Here is a 20,435-nt window from a genome sequence, read left to right as displayed (position 1 = left end):
TTGGAGATGTTGTTACGTCAAATATTTAGTCAAGATTTCATTCTTAATGCAAACATAAACGCTATAGTGGATAAAAATAAAATAAACGAACACGTCTATCTTATCGGGGTACGTCCTTTGGCTTTGACTGGTAATTAATAATAGAATTAATTAGAATTAATAGAATTAATAAAAGACTTTAAATTGATAATTAATAATAAAATTGTAAATATAACAAAGAATTGTTTCGAATTCAACTTTTTTCGCTTATCACTGGCTAAGGTTTTCTTTGTATTTTTATTTCAAGCACCTGTTTACGTACGTAACTAGAATCACGTACAATTGTCTCCGGCAAAATGGCCTAGCGAGTAGATAAATTTTAAGAAACGCACCGTGCGATTATCGATCGAAATAGGGTACAGACCTGGGCGACGACGAGTCCTCCAAGGCAAGAAATGACAGGCTCTAAGGATACAGACCCATTAACACCGAGACACGAGCACACGGGGTCGTTAAACTGCTCGGTAGCTATTGCACGCTCATCTGCTCGTGATTACGGAATCCTCGAACCAGAAGAAACGAGCGTGGTAGCGTTTCTCGAAGCTAAGCGCTAGTGACTTACCTGCAACAAGAAAAAGAGGAAGTTAGATCGAGCGCGTTGAAATTATGTATCTCGCGAGTAACGGGCGATTCACAATAGCGATCACGTCAAGTCAGGCACCGGCGAAAATCGCTTACACGTAACTCAACGAGAACATTGAGAGACGACTCGCGTTAGCGATCACGGTACGGTCAGATCACGACGAGTCAGGCACCGGCGAAAATTGCTTGCACGTAATCGATTGAGAGCATTCAGCGACGATTAACACCAGCGATCGTCACGTTAAGTCAGGCACAGGTGAAAATCGCTTACACCTGGTCCAATGAGAGCGTTCAGCCACGATTCACACTCACGATCACAGTACAATCAGATTACGTTTAGTCGGACACCGGTGAAAATTGCTTAAACGTAATCCAATGAAAGCATTCGGCAACGATTAACAGCAGCGATGATCGCGTCGAGTCAGGCATAGGTGAAAATTGCTTATACGTGGTCCAATGAGAGCATTCAGGCTGGATTCACATTGGCGATTATATAATCGAACGAGAGCATTCAGAGACGATTAATACTAACGATCATCGCGTCAAGTCAGACAGGTGCGATGTGAGCATTCACGGTAAGCGGATCAGTCGAGTCAAATGAAAATCTCTGGACCGGTGGCTGACTCGATGTGATCTGAGATGATCGCTAGTCCGAATCCAGCTTCGCAATAAGCGGTTCGATCGAGTCAAATGAAAATCTGTCGACGACAGTGCTTTCACACGCGTCTATATTTTCCTTGTCTTTCATACGATAAGTTTTACAAAGATTAAAGTTGAAATCTTTCTAAACTAAGCATTTTTCGACCCAAGTAGCTTAATACATTTTTTTTTTTTTTTTAAGGAATTAAAAAATGCATCGAGTGGTGTATAAAAAAAATGTGCAGTTTAATATTTAACGTTACACTGGCATTGAAATCTCTTTACGTTCGAATGTAAAAGAATCAAAGTATCTTATTAAGTTCCCCTCGTGAAGTCCAACAAATTTCAGATGGAACATTCCTTTGTATTTTTGATACAAAAATAGTCACGAGTGTACATTTCAAACGGACATACTGTATGCGTTTACTATGAATTAGCGTGAAATACTTTTCATACGTTCAAGTACCAAGATATTAGGTTGTCCAAAAAGTGTCTTTCTTTTATAGACACGTGTTTTACAACGACGCATCTTTATACAAACATGAAACCAAATTTGTCGGACGTTGTGATCTTTATTTCGATAGAACAAAATGGATCATACGTAGTTCGATAAAATAATAAAAAACGAAAAATGTGCGTCCATTATTTCCTTATAAAACGAAAGAAACTTTTCGGACGACCTAATACTAAACATGATTCAAATGATGTAATGCAACGATGTAATGACTTTTTCAACAATAACTAAAAGAATAATATAATGAATTTTATTTTGTTTTTTATGTATTCAAACTGAAAATTTCCAAATTCAACAATATGTGACATAGCACAGGAGTTAACAACCACCAAAACCTTCTGATTACTCAACTACTCGACACGTCGAAACAGTTCCGCAGGCTAAAAAAACATTACACCTTAGACCTGAGCATTAGATTCAAGTAGAATCAAGCATACTATAAACAACTATTAATCATATCATAGTACCACGTCAGACAAATTTACTTAAAATCCTCTAACGAGAATTGATTGTAAAATAAACGCAAATAAAAAAAAAAAAAAGGAAAAAAAACTGAAAATAATTTTGTATGAAGGCTACTTATACCAATACCAGCCAAAATAACGGGTACTTGTCAAGGTGTAAAAGGATGCTGCAATCTGTTTATCGAACTCCAAGTAATCAGTTTCTCCGTTTTGTACAACTTGCCACGCGTTTTTAAAATTTTTACCACGTATCATTCGATATGACGATATCAGTTATCAGGAAAATTTCGGATCGATCGCTAGATCGCTAGATGCTAACGCTAGAAATACTACACCAGTAAAAATAACTGAAAATATCTGGATTTATAAATGTATCAACCCTCGTTTAGGGATGATGGTCCCAGATGGATTAATAATACCAAAAATGTACTACATAACATGGAATTGCTTCTGTAAGAAAGTAATAAATCAATAAATATAAAAATATTCTATTATTAGGTATTTTTTAAAGACCAGTCATTTTCACTGGTTTTTGATAGAAATAGCTTCGTGTTAGCTATCGGTAGTTCTAGTGTTAAGTATTGTGAAAACGCGGATTTTATGCCGGGAATAGTAAATAATTAGGACAGGCGATTAAAATTTTTAAGTCGCCATTGTTACGTTTCGTCGTATAATTACGTGGAAATTATTCGAGGTTCGTGCACACGTTCCCGTAGAAAGTTCAAACTTTACAGAAGCGGATTCGTCGTCGGTTACGTAAATCTCAAAGCCACGAATAGGATATATATCGAGGAAGAAAAGAATGGAAAACCGGTTGGTAAATGTAGTTCTGTTTTATTCGCCTCTTATGGGTTATTAATCGCACCTACAGCAATTTCCACCATACATGTTTGCAGGCTAATAGTCTCGCGACGTTGTATAATAGTCGAAACTTGTTATATAAGAGTTCGCTCTCAAGGGAAGTACCATAAATTTGTATAACGGATACGCGAAAGAAGCGAACAAGCAATGCGTTTCTAAGTGGTTGTAATTACAAACTTTTTTTAAACTTTTTCCTTTTTTCAAACTTCACGCAGATGCAAATTTCGAAAACTTTCTTTGCATACACTTCGCTACGGCGAACCGTAACTTGTGCTACGAGTGGGATAAAAGAGACTCCATGGCTCATAGTAACATGAAAATCAAAAACGTGATTACGTTGAAAGCTTCGTCTTCAGGAAGAATGCATTAAAAATTCCATTAAACGCGCATACATTTATTTATTTATCGAGATAACTTGTAAAACTAAACATTATACAAGTTACGTTGCAGATCGAAGTACGAATCGCACATTATTTTCTTGGATCGTTGAGCTACAACTTTTCCAGGCTAAATAAACTTAAACAGAAGATTTTGGGAGAAAACTAGAAGAGAAATCTAGTTCCAGCAGTTGTTTAATTTATTTAGTTTAATTTTTTGCTCGTTACAAACAGTAACTTCTTTTTTACCTTACCTATTAATTTTAATCTTACCTATTAATTCATTTTAACACTTGATGGTAAACATTGTTAAAACGTTGGGCAGTAATACGGCCACAGACAATATCTCGGCTGAAGTAATAAATTAAATTGAAAATTAAAATAGATCATTCGTTAGGCATTTTCATTCTGTTCATTCCTAAACTTTAAAAATGAATTAACAGGTAAGTACGTAATATTAATAGAGAATGAGCCTTGACACATTATATTCCATGAAAAATCGTCCATAGCAGCGCTTTTTAATCTTCTATTTATCAGAGACTTGTTCAAACAATTTTTTGCCGTCACAGACTCTCGTGATTTAACTAAAAATTTAAATCCTTGATACAACAAATATGTATATTTAAAACATCCATCAACTGCTCATCCACGATCTTTTTGGAGAGAAGAGATTCGTTATAGATAAACAAATACATATGCTAAATATGTTTCATTCGGAGGATACAGTAATAACTTGCGTGTGCGAAGAATTTCATTTTATTCATAGTGAAATCGTAACGTCATTCACCAGTCAGGTTCACGAGTATTCGACAATTTGTTAGCTCTTTCTCTCATCATTTTCGATTCTCTTATTTCGAGCCCATCAAAATAAAGATCTATCAAAATAAAAATCAGAACGTTCGACAGATTAGGTTTCATGTTTGTATAAAGATGCGTCGTTGTAAAACACGTGTCTGTAGAAGAAAGACACTTTTCGGACAACCTAATACATACGACAGCAATTTCAGGTTTAGCCACTGTGTACAGTGGAAATTCCTAACGGCGTTTATAAAGTGGCGGTAATCGAAGAATTCGACGTTTCGTGCAGGCTACGGGAGTAAAACGAATCAATTAAAACGATAGGAAGTTGGGAAGGAAGAGGAGTTTAATCAAGTTGTCAAGGCAGGCGCAGGATGAAGTAGAGACGATAGATCTGGTCTCGACAACGCTCACACGTGCCATCAGGAAGGAAATTCGTTGTTCTCGGCGAGAACCGTTCGCGCGGAAAATCGTAGCGGAGAAACCGAAGCGAGAGAGACAGCGAAGAGAGAGAGAGAGAGAGTGAGAGGGGGGAGGGAGAGAGAGGAAAAGAGCGGAAGAGACAGAGGGATGGGATCGAAGGGGTGAAGTTGAGAGTGCGCTCGGGACCTTACGGTGCGTTCGTAGATCGCGGTAGCGCGATACGGGCTATTAAGTGTATGCAAAGCAGAGTTAATTTCATTGAACTTTCCGGTGGCTCGGGCGCACAAAGTTTTCCCTCGCAGCCATGAAATGCGGGGGTTTAAACGGCCATCAGGAGAATACATAATGAGGATGAGAAAACTATACTCGGCACAGTGACTACGAAGTGAAATACCTGACGGTGCGGTGTCGCCGTGCTTAACTTGTTGGATACAGGTCTGGCGCCTCCAGTTGACGCAAGTTACTGTATTACGTTGTATTACAGGGAGGTGTTGGCGTGAATGACAGACTTCCGTGTCACTCTTTCATCTCACGCTACGGTCCTAGCGCACAAAATAATCTTTAATCGTAAGAATTTGGTAATTAAGCGGCCGACCTATTGCTACACGGTGAAAGTGCTTATTTGGCTGTATTTTCTCTCTCTCTCTCTCTCTCTCTCTCTCTCTCTCTCTCTCTCTCTCTCTCTCTCTGTTTTATACAGAGTACTCATGGCTGACAATAAATTTATTCTTCGCTTATCGCAACGCAGACAGTCTCGGAAAATTGGTTACTCGAAGAAAACAGTTTCGAGCAAGGTTTCTCGTAAAAGTGTTTGTTTCGCGTAGAAATATGTTTAAGCCATTAAGATCCGAGTGCGAGTTTATCACGAGATTGCGAATGTTGGCGTATTTGGGGGAAATTTAAGGCCGTACACATCGACAGAATCCATATAACGAGCAAAAATATTTAATAGAGATACGGAGCACACTTTATAGTATATATATATACATGGTATATGGTTATTACAATTGTAGATAATGTTATCAATGGGCTATTGTTATCGTAATCAGTCGTGATAATTACACTTGGGAACAAACGATAAGAAATAAGAATTCGATCGAAATGAAAAGCATTACGACTATGAGAATCACATTCGGAAACTAATAATTTCAAACAAACGAAAGACAACACTGGATAAGTTCTTCAAATAAATTTTATGTTGTTTTCAAAAATAATTTATAGCATATATGTATATATGTGTGTGTGTGTGTAATGTTTTGCCAATTTGTTGTAAATATACTAGCAGATAAAATGTCAGGTAAAATAGAGAAATGAAACTGATAATGAATATTGTTTGTATTATTGACGAATTATAAATAGAAAATTAGTAAATCGGTCTTACACGTAGAGTAAAGTAAAATAGTTTTATAATCTTATCTTTCTATGCATAATATACATTATGCTTATGATTTCACTGTAGATTTAATTACAGACAAAATTGTTGAGGTTGATTGATAGAAAAACGAGTGGATGAATTTGTAAAAGAAAAATATATTGAGATAAGTATAAGTATAACTATATAAGTATAAATTCATGTATAGTATGTGCTGATCCAGATCCTCGCTCTTACAGTGTTACAATACAATAGAAGAAGACCATGATAGGAGCATGTTCATATATTTATAGCAAAGGACATTACCAAAAAATTAATCTTGTAGCTCTAGCTGAAGGCTACAAGAAACAGCAATAGAAATCTACTTATAGTTCTTTTGTTTCTAGACCTTGTAACCCAAAACAAAATTATATTCGAGGGCACAATAATATACGCTTCTCCTTAGAATTCTTTTGTTTACTAAATTCTATTCTCTTCGTAACAGCGGTCTCCAGGTCGCGGATATACAAAAGTAAAGATTTTTTTTTTATTTGGAAGTAGTTTACAATCAATTCTCATTAAGAATTATAAGTAAATTATTCTGGCGTGGTATTATAACGTGAATAAGTCTAGAGGGTAATGTCTTTTTAACCTGCGGATCTGATCCGTCGTCGTGTCAAGTAATCGAGTAACTAGTGGGTTTTGGTGGTTGTTAATTCTTATGTTATATCTATTACTGAATTTGGATATTTCTTCTTTATTGTTATTACTATTGTTTCATTGGTAACATACCAAGGTGCATCTATTAACATGTTCGTCGCCCAGCGTGATTCGGCCAAGTTTCCTGCGGGGTCCAAATCTGACCGCCGCTACGCAGAACGTAAATAGAGCGACAAACAGGAATTCATCGTTTATCGCCTTCGATTCATTGTTTATCGCCTTCGATTCATTGTTTATCGCCTTCGATTCATTATAAAGAAAAGGTTATTTATTACTGAAATGGAGGAAGCGATAAGCTATCCAGCTAGAGTATTCCGAGGGATCTCACGGCAGATATCTCGGATCTTTCATTTAGTCGAGAAGCATACTTGTGAGACGTACATCGGTGATTTTTTCCTCCAGAAAATGAACAGCGTGAAAATATATTTGAAAGCGAGGAGAGTAGCGATGACGGAGTCTATAATTATTTTTCAAAGTGCCCAAAATCACCCCCAATGTGTTTGGAATGTTTTAACGAATACCATACGATACAGGATAATGTAATATATTATCCAGAATATAAATTAATAAAAAGTATGGTATAATGTATTTTTAATATTTTTATGCTGTATATCCTATATATAATATCGCATATTTAATTAACTAGAACAAGAAGAGAGTCACCATCGTCGAAGAATTTCTATGTTGGAATTACTCGGTGTTCCCCATAGTTGGATCCCATAGGTCCAAACAGGTTTTAATATGGCTTTGTACAGCATTATTTTACTCTGCACGCTCAAGTTGGAACGTCTGCCAATGAGCCAGTGGAAGTTTTTAAATTTTAATTTAAGTTGCTTGGATTTATCTACGATGTCTCGTTTCCATGTCATTCTTCTGTTAGGAATTATGCCCAGATATCTGACTGAATCTTTGTTCGGATAAAAGTAAAGATGTAGAGTTTTTCTTGAAGTAATTACCTCGACAAAAATCAACTCGTTTCGTTTGGTAAATATAAATCATAACAATGATTTGACATAATCGTTTGTAATAAATTCAGTTCAATAGACTATCAGCCAGTTATTCTTATCAGAAATTGCAAGTTCCAAAGTGATGATAGCAAGCGGATTTCACTGTATTTGGCAGATGAAACGAATTTCTATCTGGTTCCCAATTCTTCGGTTATGTCTATAAGCATATGAAAATGAACATATTCCCGTAGTATCTCTATATTTATCATTACGTTACGAATACTTCAGTATGTTTAAATTTCACAAAATTGTAGAATTTAAGTGGAAGAGATAAAAGTGAAAAAGATACTAAGCGAATCTTTGAAATTCCCTTTCATATTCGCAATATTAAAAATAGAATTCGATCACGCAAACTGATCGAAAACAATAGGAAATAAAACGTTGCTTCGTGGGTTAAAGTTAAAACGCTTTGATTATACCCGATTAAACGAAGATTTATACGCTATCAACGTACTATTTTACCTAAGGGAAACGTTCCTTCTTTCTGGAAACCGTTCGTCTTAACTTACGTCCATCGTCGAATTCTTCGACGCTATAAAATGTTCGCAAATAACAGGTTTCGTGGGGAAGGAGAGATAACCAGCGTCGCCAAAAAGCCTTCGATGTAATTGACAGTTGCGTTCGTAGCAATTTACTCGACAGTCCTGACAATGCGGTTTCCACCGATTCATTCGTAGCATTAGAAATTTCTCTAAAAGCTGCGACCACGAGGAATAAATTATCGGTGGGATTCTCTAACAAAGGATCCCACTACTCCCATAAAACGTCTGCCAGCAGACCGTTTTCATTGAAACAGTATACCTTCCGTGTTTTCCATTCTGTTTTCCTGTACGCGAGCTTCGCTGTTCGTGTTTTTAAAAACACTAAGAACACTGGCTTCGCTAACCCTCAACCTATATAGTCAGAGCCACACATAGGGGTCCTGTACCAACCGTTTATCGGCATTATTCTACCCACTTATGCAAATAAGATCTAACGTAGAGGGGATCGAATAAAAAGAGCCGGCCGCGGAAAAGCGATGGTCTCTTAAAGCCAGTACTTGTATAAACTTCGATCCCGTCACGTCGTAAATCGAAAACTCGCAGACAGTTTAACGCATCGCGCTGCCTTTCCATATCGGGCTTGCACTTTATGGACTGAGAGTTCTTCCCTTGCGTGCTTTGTGTTCGCTGGCGCAGTGCTTTATCACTCCTTAACATTTATTTAATGTTATGGAAAGACATCGATGGGACGTACCACGTCGATCTACATACCGGCTCATAAATACACCGTTAAATTGAAACTTTTACTCACTTTCGTTTCTCCGTTGTTTAATCAGAATCCCATCTAGCCCCGTTTCTATTTAATTTATTCACGAATGATACGTCTGAGGCCCTCCTCTCTTGCAAATACCTCCTCCATGCTGGTCATTTAAAGATCTTTCATAGTATCGACGATCCATCCTATAACTACATACACTGAAACACTAGTGTACAATAGATCATCCCTCAACACAGATAAATGCTGTAAATCACGAGATTTAGTCAGAGGATATGCAACATCGTTTTCCATTACTTCCTAATTCATCGATTTAGTTTAAGATCTTTCATATTGTCCATCCTACGCTCTACCAATCCAGCGAAATCTACACAGTCTGGAAAATTGATGTACAACGAAAAGATCATCCCTCGATACAGATAAACGTTGTATGGTAAGATTTAGTCAGAGGATATGGCAGCACTGTTTTCGATTACTCTCTAGACGATCTAGTTCAAAGCTCTGCTAACTCAATAAGGGATCTAGGCACTATTTTCTTCTCGAATTTAACTTTTCCTGAGCAGTACAAGCGCATTATTTTCCGCTACTATAGATTTTTTCATAGCACAATTACTGTAATACTGCTCTACTGTGCCTTAACGGAGGTTAATATCGTAGTATGGGTCGATAGTCTGCACTCCTTGTTTCAACACCCATATTATTACGCTTGAAAGAGTGCAACATAGATTCTTACATCTAGCTGCGAGACATCGCGATGATCCCTATCATTAGTTGAGACTATCAACTAATTCTGTCTGATCTTGGCCTCGCAACATCGAAAGGCAAAAGCTTCGTGACATCTTATTTGTACGTAAAGTGTTTAACGATCTCATAAACTGCTGATATTACAGAGACTTAGGAAATTAATGTTCCCATGACAAATCTGCGGCAACATAAAATTTTCTACGCTCAACCGCGCAACACTGAATTTGCTTACCGCACCGGCATAAACCGCATGGCCATTAATATTAATAACGTACTTTCCGCAATTGATATATTCTCTGAATAGAAGACTTCTTCTACTATCAAGAAGTCATTATACAGCACTTTAATGCAGTTTTTTCTTTTTCAGTTGTAACGCTTATTTTTATTTGTAAATATGTATAATTGTATTATTTGTATATTTTAATGGATTATTCCTGTAAGCAACAAACAATAAGTGAACCTTCGAACCGTGCCACTCTGCCAGCAGTAATTTCACGTGAATGTAACTGCATTGCGACAGAATTATTTATCTATGTTAGTTTGATGTTGATACCAAGACAATAATCAATACAACAATGGAATAAAATATTACATGAAAAAAAAGCGCAATTATACGTATTTTTACGTAATTAAACGTAAAATAAAGCAGAGGAACAAAGGTGATAATAAATATCGTTCGTGTTATTGATAAACTAATAATAATCGATTAGGACGAATATAATGTCGTATACATAGCAAATTAGCAAACCTAAGGTCTTACACGTAGAAAACTCATAACGTGAAGAATCGTTCGAGTAGTTTTACAATTTTATTTTTGTATGCATAATATACGTTATATTTACCACGTCATTGCAGATTCAATTTAGGCCAAAATCAACTCGTGTCGTTTCAAAGTACCTTTATCGGCCAATACCTCGTAGCTATTGGGATTGTTATCATATCGCTTTCCTTTCTTTATGAATATAAAATATTCTCAAAGTAATATACCGCTTTCATAGCTTCGGCATCGATTCTTCACTGATCTATGGTAAAGATAATATAAACGTATGACAAAGATGATGATCCAAACATGTAACGATTGAATAAAGAAGATCTTGTCCTTGCAAACGACTCCGTGCCTTTTTACAAGACACTCGCCTAGCCGTTCTTATCGCTCAGTCGACGTGCTATTATCTGGCAATCGGTAAATCCCGACACTTAGTCAAACAACCTCATTCCGTTTCGCGTTCTTGCGTGTCGCTGCACCATCAAGAAAGCGATCGATGTAGATCGTTAAACGTGCTACATGGCTACATCCGGTAAGTGCAGCCGAGATTACGTAAATGGCAAACGGCTTTGAACTTCGGTCTTCGATTAATCAATCCACAGGCAGAAATGTAGAGGGGCAGAAAGATCAAAGACAAAATAATTAGCTGGCGCTAGGTAGGATAGAGATGGAACAGGTAGAAAAAGGATGGGATAGATGAATAGATAGATAAATAAATATAAGTTAATATACATATTTGTATATTAACAAGGCTAACAGAGAGAGGCAAGAAAACCAACGACAAGATAATTTCGCGGCGTTAGGTAGGAAAGAGATCAGAGAGGTAGAGAAGTGGGAATATATAGGTATATGAGACTTTATGTTTACGTATATAACATAATAATAAAATATATATATAGATGAGCCGTTCGCAGACCAAAATGTAGAGAGTAAGATGCTTATCTTACATAATTTCACTGCTTAAGTTCAAGATGAGCTGAAGTTAAAGTCTATGTTAAGTTCACTTTTGCTTTTAATTCTAATTTAATGAGATTATAATGGTGATAGGTTTCGTGCTGAAAATAGTATATAAGATAAGATAATGTAAGATATTGTAAATGAAAATATAACCGGAAGCTATCCGGAGCTAGAAGCCACGGAACGCAAATAAATATAATAATAGTATAATTTCATCGATATTTTTCATTTTTTATTCTATAGAAATAATCAACTTGACAAATAACTCTTGATGTATAAATTTTAATAGAAAAATGTACGTTAAAAATATCTACATATATAGGAGGAGATGAGAGACAGAAAGGAGAACGAAGAGGGTAATGGCAGGGAGACGAGAAATGACCAAAGACAGAGAGGGAACGAGGCATAGTATGCAAGGGGAATAGGAGATTTGGCATTCTATTCAGATGGTTTCGCGGGCAGACTAGAGCATACCTCGTTGAATAACTCCTTTGAAAATGCCAAACGTAGGTATCGATGGTCGCTACTACGTACTGGCACGTGCCTCGAAATCATCCTGTAAATACCGTCCTTTTGGAAATGCGGCGTCGTGCCAGCATAGGCCTTGTCTGTACGCCGAGTATTCGATGGCATGTACGTGCCTGTACAGATACATCGTTAATGGATTGCGGAATGAATGCTTTAAATTTCTCTTATTTTTTTCACTCAATCCCTACCCTACCCTACTTTGTCCTGTCTCACCGGTGAGAAGATTGAACGACGCTATACGACCATTCAAATTATCAGACATTTTCGATGACACTGGAAAATGATTAAGCTTAGACAGAGAATACCAAGTACATGCTAATTCCAATTAATAACGTTTCAACTGAGAAGAATTCGTGAGTATCGTGGACAGTGGCTGTTAACGTTTCATGACGGAATTTATTAGGCTACAAAAAGAACAAAAAAGAGAAAATCTTTTTGAGAATCGGTTTACCTTATGTACTGTGGTAATGTATCGGGGAAAAGTGTGCTGCTTCAAAAATACAAACACGTTTTATGAGTAATAGTAATCGTGATAATCAGACGTCCGATTATATAAGACACGAGTAAATGTTGCTATTGCGGTTCTATTTTCAGTTCTTACTAAACAGCGTAATATAAAACGCCCGCTTTGGCTCCAAGAAAGATAAGGATTTGTTTACCGTTTGTAAGCATTGATAACTTTTTGTACGATAATGATAAGTCTGGTTAAAGTGTCACTTCACTATCACTCCCCTGCGCTTTTAACGTTCTACATAATTTCTAAAGCACACACATATAAGCAAGCAATTCTATCACGTTAATTTCCATTGATCTGTCTTACATTTTAATCGCAACAATAATTTAGCGGTTGAATATTTCTTTTTAAAAAGTATATAAGTTAGACCCGTAGCCAGTTCGTTTTGAGACGAACGAATACGTATGACGGAACAATCAGTATTACAGACTACCGAATTTAACCTAACAGTGTCTTGCTGGAAGGTAAATTCCTCAATTCCAAATACATATATATTTAGTACGTATTTAACCCTCGAGTACAGACACTCGGTCTGCAGATTTCAGACTTCGATCTTCAGTATTCAGATCACAGACATATAGTCTCTCAAATTATTATCAATATTTTTAATTTTCCAACTTACCGATTATCACCAATAACAATTATTCTTAATTATTCAATATTAATATTATTCACTATTCAATAACAGTTATTCTTAATCTAATATAATTGTACCGTTCTGTAATATATATATTTGTTTATTAAATTTCTATAAAATAGCTCTTGAGTACCGAGACTCCTAAATTTCCCAATAGATGGTCGTAATAAAATAAAAACTCAGACTTACGTCACTGAAGGGTGACTTGTAGTTAAGAGCGAAAGCGCAATATCCGTTTTCTCGCTTCGCAATTCGCTAGCAACTTGCCTTCTGAGTAAAATTATTTCATCCTTTCTTAAAGCATGATAATAACGCGAAAAACCACCGGAAGCATTGAAACGAAACTTCTTTCTCCTTCTGCAAGAATATCCCTCTTTCTCTATTCTTTTTTTCTTTGTCTCTTTTTTTATTTTTTGTCGTTCCACGGAACGATATCGTAATCCTGGTAAATTTCATCCTCTGGTAAATGTGTTTTCCGCTGGTGGGATTGTTTTTTCTAATCTTTGATATTTAACAGTTAGGATAGTCCTTACGAGATTGGATCTTATGGATGTCGGTTGCAACACCAGCTTCCTATACTATCAGCGGAAAGAATATTGTTTCGTAAGTACATGTATCGCATCCGCTACGGCATATTATTTCCGCTAATTTCGCATAATTTGCGTTTTCGTTTTTCTTTTTCCATCCAATTGTTCGTCACAATCGAATCTCTTTGAATAGTTTCTGAAATTTCTCTACGAGAAAGGTCGTTTCCTTGGAGCTATCAATCTACGCGTTGATTTAATAATTATAAAAACCAGATTTTCCCATCAGGTTTCTCGCACCATCGATCCAATTTACCGTACACCGTCTATGCACGTTTCATAGACGTATTACGGCATCTAAGATCGTTCCAATTTAGCAGCTACTTTGCTACTACAAAACAAATGAGAATTTCCGTATAACTGAAAAGTATACTTAGGCGCATAATAGATAAACATAAGAAGATACTGTAGCAAATGTTACAAAATAAACCAAATATTTAACGGTTACACATATTCGTTACCAAACATCGATAAAACGGCATATGGAATAGCATAAACATGTTCTTTACGAAATACGTTTCTCGCAACAGCCTCCGTGGCGCAATCGGCTAGCGCGTTCGGCTGTTAACCGAAAGGTTGGTGGTTCGAGCCCACCCGGGGGCGGTTTATTTTGTTTTCTCAATTATTTATACATACAACAATTTCATAAACATAAGAACAATCCACCTCTTCATTTGTTTATTCGTTATTTTAATAAGAACATTTTTATATAAATCGACCAATTTCGATGATATCTGGGAATTTAATATACAGCATTCGTCGTTCCTGACAATATGTTTGAAATTTTCATATCGTTTTCGATAACAGTAGGTATCGTAAATATACACTAATTGATTAATCTTTTAGCTTCAATGTTGCACTGATTCGACGTTTATGTTAAAGGTTAAACTCCTTCAATTAATATCTAATGCGTGTTTAGAGAGAAATTTTTTATTTCAATTGCAATAAAATAGATTTCTACGTTTCAGATCGAGGATTTAGATCAATTAATTAAATAAATAAACCAAATTTATTAGTTTAATTTGAAGTTTGAGCCTTTCCGAATATCTTTGATAAGCAAAAGAGCGATATCATAAATGTTACGACAAAATTAGAGACGAAATGAAAGAGGTAAGTTGTGTAGAATATAAAATCATAAATAAATAAAAGATAATTGTATTCGATGTGGAATAAAATAAAAACGGAAGATTATATACAAAAGAATTTCGTGATTTCTGTCACAAAATTGCAAGGGTGGCAATATATTTCTTTTCATAAAAAAAAAAAAAAAAAAAAAAGCAGCTCTCGATATACGTTTACCATATCGCAAACTCTTATCACATATATTTCCCTCTTATCAATTTACATAGCTGAAAATAAAACTTTCGGGAAAGATGAAATGTAATGTTCCCCCTCAGCCTATGTATCTGACCCTGTAATAAAATGTTTATTAAAATCATCTCGTTTCTCCCTGCTGAATGATTTTTATACGAATGTCGCGCGTAAGAATACGGCGAGCGTTTGAATTCCTGGGAAACGCAAGACGCTCGTTCAAAAAAATCTGGAGTTTATTTTTTCTTCCGAAAGCAGCATCAAGATGGACGTAAATTTCCTTTTCCAGGAATGTGAAGTGTAAAAACTCGCTTAGAACAACGACAAGTCGTTTTACGCTGTCACGTCTCATGCAAGGATACGTTGGACAATGCAGCCGGCATAATAGAGTGGCATTGCCTTTGCCTTTTTTCTTTTTCCCCTCCTTTTTTTCCCCGAGGAGAATTTCGCGAGAAATCGTTGGTGTCCGTCGAAAATCGTGCATGTCCTAGCAAAATGGTGGTAGAGTAAGGACGATTTCCGGGCAAACTGCAAGCCATAAAACCGATGCGAAGCGCCGAAGCATGCCAGTCTGTGAGGTCGAAGAGGCCGCGCATATGCAAACAGAAGATGTACGTGCTCGGATTTGCGTATACGCTCCGTTTGTTTGTCCTACAACCTTGGCATTGGCGAATGCACCAAGAAGAACAAGCAGAATTACGGGTAAAATATTCTAACCTGAAGCTTGTGTTCCGATGTGTTGCAATTTCCTTTTTCAAAGAAAACACGAAAGCTTGGAAAATGTTGCTACTTTTTGCTATTCTTTCGTGAATAAATTGATCGCACAGGCGAATAAAGAAAAATGAAGAGAATTCGATAACATTGGCATTTCTTACATATCGTCGTTGGTATTTTAGGTGACTAAAAGAAATTGTAGTTCGGTACTAACAACGCAAGAATCACAGTTTACCTTTTGCCGGGTTTATATTTTCTATGCACTTTTTAAGTATGACATTGTAATTTTAGTTCCGAGAAATGCAATTGTCACCTGGTGAGACGTAAAATAGTATTTAACATAAAGCAATGGTTAAGAAATGACACGTAGTTTGATATAAATTTCTCAACTTTCAAGCTGCAAAATTTTACGCTTTAAATATATTCTAAACACAAATACAGTAGTTACTTTAGTCATATTTACCTTTTATTAACAAATAGAAATTGTTGAATAGATGTATAATAACAACGCAACACGTTACAAAATAAACACAGCTTCCGACCAATATTTTGAATTTCCTGGAAATTTCAATAATACAAAAATAGTGCTTTCTTTTTTTTCGTGATACGAAAATACAACATTGGTTTAATAATAAAATGAAATTTCGAGAAAATATAGAACGATGCAAACATTGCAAACACACGGAATAAAAAGTGCTAGTTTATTGAAAACGTGAATGTTATGTATCTTGCAAAATTACACGAAAAAAAATATTTTCCAAGAAATTAATCACGTTGAATTAGAGATATTTCATCAGAGTGCAATAAGACATTAGTTTTTAATTGACGCAATAAATGTGCATACGCTGCTGATCCTGCACGGTAATGTATTAACACATTCCTGTTCACGTAACAACCTACGATCAATTCACTAATCATTAACTAGTGAGAATTTATGCAACATTTATCTATGTACCTAGAGCAAACATTTGAACGCCACGTAATACACATTTAACAGTGAAATGTTGATATTAAACGTTTAACATACACGGTGATTTGTTGTAGTATCGTTCAAAAATATTGCGGTTTCTATTACATTCGTAAATTTTCGAACGAAAATGATTGAACGTGACGCGGGGAAGTCAGCTCGCGATATCGAACTCTAACGAAAAATAAAAGTTAATCTTACATCGAAAGGGCTGATTTTACGGCCTATGTGTATTACACGTATTTTACTCGTCTCGGTAAGGACCAGCCTGTATGAAAGATTGAAGAGTGCAGCGAAGTTAGCTATGCATACTGTTCGGTGTACTACCGATCTTCGAGTAACAGCAGCGCTAAATGCTCCCATCGGGAAAATCGAGTTATTTCGCAATTTCAGAAAAGCGAAGAATTTTTGCCACGCAACGCACGATTACGGGATTTGAATAAACAAACGTCCGATCGTGGAAATACGTTTGGCGCCGAGTTGTTACATAATTCAACGTCGCTTCGAGACTAATGATAAAAGCAATTAATGCCAAGTGTCGTAAGACGGCACCGCCCGATAAACTTTCTAGCGCTCGTATCAAAGATTGAATGCCTGGTTAAAGAACAGCCAGAGAATCGTAGCTGCTCTCGGCGAACGATGGATAACTGCGCGAGGCACCTGTTCGCGTATACGTACGCGATCGAAGTACCACGATTTCGCGCTTCAGTCCATTAGCTTCTGAAAAATCCTCCGCGCTAGAAATACTATAGCGATGGCGTTTATGATTCGATAAAACTGCTTTTCTCATACTCATCCATTTAGCCACGAGCACTTACAGCAGCTCGTTAAACTGGCAACGAAAGAAGCAACCGTCTCACCATCCTTCTTGCGCCATAAGAAAATATACAATTGGAATACGCCAAGTCTGTTAATTTAATATGTGCGGCTGGTTTGGCCCTGTGCCTAATGCGTCAACAAGTGCAATTGGTATACCGGTTAATATGAATCTTGTACGAAGAGACGTCGTAAGAAATCGTAATGCACACAAGATGCGAAAGAATATAACAAAATAAACTTTCGATTTTAGTAAACATCGTAGCAAGATGAGAATATGGGCAGATTCGTCTCGCGAACGAAGTATAAAACATCGTATGAACGTGTGTCCTAGTTTAGTTTCCTCCCTTATGGATGATTAAAGATCATGTTGAAAGTGTCTGCTTCGTGTCTTGACACACGACACTGAATGCTTTAGCATCGATTGCATAGTAAAAGAAAATAATAGATGCTAAAAGACTTACCCATGGGCTTTAAAGTTAATTGTTTTAGATCCTAATCTCGCTGTTGTAATTAGTATCACTAATACCACTGTCAGATTTATTAGTATCGGTAATAGTACGAACGTGTCTTGACACCTGTCTAACCCTTAGGAATATCGATCGACGTGAATATCGATCACGTAGAATTTTAGACAATCAGAATCTTATCATCGCCAGTTGACTGCTGTTTTATAAAAGTGGAAAAGTAAAAACTGATTGCAAACTTCACGTGTGATCGAAAGATGCTTCGGCTCTATATGCGGACAACGCTAAGACGCGGGGTAACGCGGTCCAGGCATAAGACGCACACTGTGACCATTTTCTTTAATGATTCATAACACGAAAGCTAAGTTACGTGGGTTATATGTTCGTAGGATGTTTTCTTGCTTATTTTAATTTGTAGATTCATGTTCTTAAGTATGGTCGTGTGTTCACGAATCGTGCCACATAGTAAGAGCTGTGTTGTACGAAGAACGCTGCATAATGCGTGAAAAGCTATTCCGTAGGTTCCCTTCGTTTCATTGGAATTAAAAGTTGTTTTCATCCTTCTGCTTGATTGTAAACTTGCAAAACTAATTTTTTACGAGAGTTCGGATAAGTTTGAGTCAAAGTTTTTACTATTTCACGTTTCATCGGCTCCTTGCGTTTCTTTGTTACGTGCTCTCGTTATTTCTTCACAGGTGTTCGGTAAAGTTCAGTAATTAATGGAAAATAATGAAAAGCAGGTTGTAAACGTTAGCGAAATTACGTAGGAGATACTGGGAATAATATGGAACTTTAAACGATTTTCGCACGATTTATAGCGAACGTTCGTCGAAATTTATCGAAGATCCACGCATGATTAAGATTCGCCAACGTGGATAATATTATCGAAATTACGCAGGCGAGAAGAAATCACGACAGGAAGATATAATAGTGAATCGTTCGGGTAATTGTGATTAAAAATACATTATATCCCATTCGAATGAATACAAACCGAAATCTGTTTTATACGGAGAGAACGCGTCTTTCTGTATATCGCTGTTTAAAATGAATTCAATTCGAATCGCGTTTTCAGAGATTAATACAACTTTTAAGCAAATCAGTTTCCACGCTATCTCGCTTACCAATATCCAGCATTACGCGCGTTTGATAATCATTGGGCATTCTAGCGGAAGATATCTCATACGAAGTAGCAGGAATGTTTAAATGACAGGCTTATAAATGCGAACTCCAACGTACCACCTAGCCGCTGCTATGAAACGGCGTAGTTTAGAAAATTATGAGGCGTTCCGAAACCTTTGATCTGCACAAATACGTGCACGCTACGCAGAATTATAATCAAGTGACGAAATTTCGAGAATTCGGCTGTGCACTGAGCTTCGCTGCTATTTTAACGAAGCAAAAACTACCCTGTGAAACCGAATTTTCTACTATTTTTCCGATAGATTTCTTGTAATCAGAGCAAACATTGATTACGATAGTTTTTATCAGACGATCGATGATTGCGATAGAACGAGAGACGAAAGAGTCGGTTTATTCTAGAAATAAAAAGGGAAATATTTTCTATATTCGTTTTATTAGATATTACTTTAATTTTAATTTTAATTGTTAAAAAAAAGACTATTAAACATTTTTTTAAATTTAATAAATATATCGAAATATACGTAAGTGTATAACTCGGCGATAAGTATACACAGAAACCAGTTAACAGCGTATAAATGTTAAATGTCACGTCGTATAAATGTCAAAAGAGTATCTTACAGACATTTTGAAAAAATGCAAAAAATGCCAAGTTAAATTTAATATTAACCATGCTCGATAGATTGCGGATATTTTTGCGGGAAAGGGAAGCTCATGAAGTATTACCTATATATAAACATTAATTAGCAATAGACGCTATATGAATAATTACGAATACTTTCCACAAGATATTGTATCTTTGTATCAACTTTATCGCGTTACAAGTTATCAAATAATTTCACCAATATCTTTTTATGTACATTCTGTGTAAACTCTGTTTAGTTTTATTAATACGTACGCTATGATAAATGCGGTGGTATGGAAATATCTTTTCTAACTTTATATTTCTTTTTATATTTCGATATACGTATCGAAGAGTATAGAAGATATTTCTCTTTCTATTTCCGCAGTTCAATTGTACAAACACTTTGTGCTCTCTTACCGTAAGTGTAACAAAACTCACCGATTCAAACGAGTAAAGAATAGGCATGAGATACTCGAAACTCAGGTAAATGATATTTTATACGAACAGAGAATACCGAGGTGATATGATTTATTTAACGTAAGAAAATCTCTTGCTTTATAAGCAAGTTATTCTCACGAGCCTTAGAATCGCATATATTAAACTGACACGCTGCTGTCTTATAACAAAAAATGAGTG

At 36.3% G+C, this 20,435-nt stretch overlaps 1 protein-coding gene and 1 non-coding gene across 4 annotated transcripts in view; one reads left to right on the top strand and one right to left on the bottom strand.

The window, feature by feature from the left end:
* Positions 1-321: 321 nt before the first annotated feature.
* Positions 322-20,435, bottom strand: part of LOC139986873 (CCR4-NOT transcription complex subunit 6-like) — a 66,518-nt gene continuing 46,404 nt past the window's right edge. The window contains exon 4 of one of the 3 annotated variants that reach the window (XM_072002573.1): positions 322-444. In XM_072002573.1, the coding sequence (XP_071858674.1) occupies positions 359-444 (86 nt within the window). In that variant the 3' untranslated portion in view covers positions 322-358. The other 2 variants (XM_072002572.1, XM_072002574.1) reach the window with 2 other exon arrangements.
* Positions 14,292-14,365, top strand: Trnan-guu (transfer RNA asparagine (anticodon GUU)). Its single transcript has one exon. It is a non-coding gene; the product is annotated as a tRNA-Asn (tRNA).

The sequence above is a fragment of the Bombus fervidus genome, chromosome 4, assembly GCF_041682495.2.
Source record: "Bombus fervidus isolate BK054 chromosome 4, iyBomFerv1, whole genome shotgun sequence".
NCBI lineage: Eukaryota > Metazoa > Arthropoda > Insecta > Hymenoptera > Apidae > Bombus > Bombus fervidus.
Note: the sequence above shows the minus strand (reverse complement) of the source record. Positions and strands in the feature narration are given on the sequence as shown.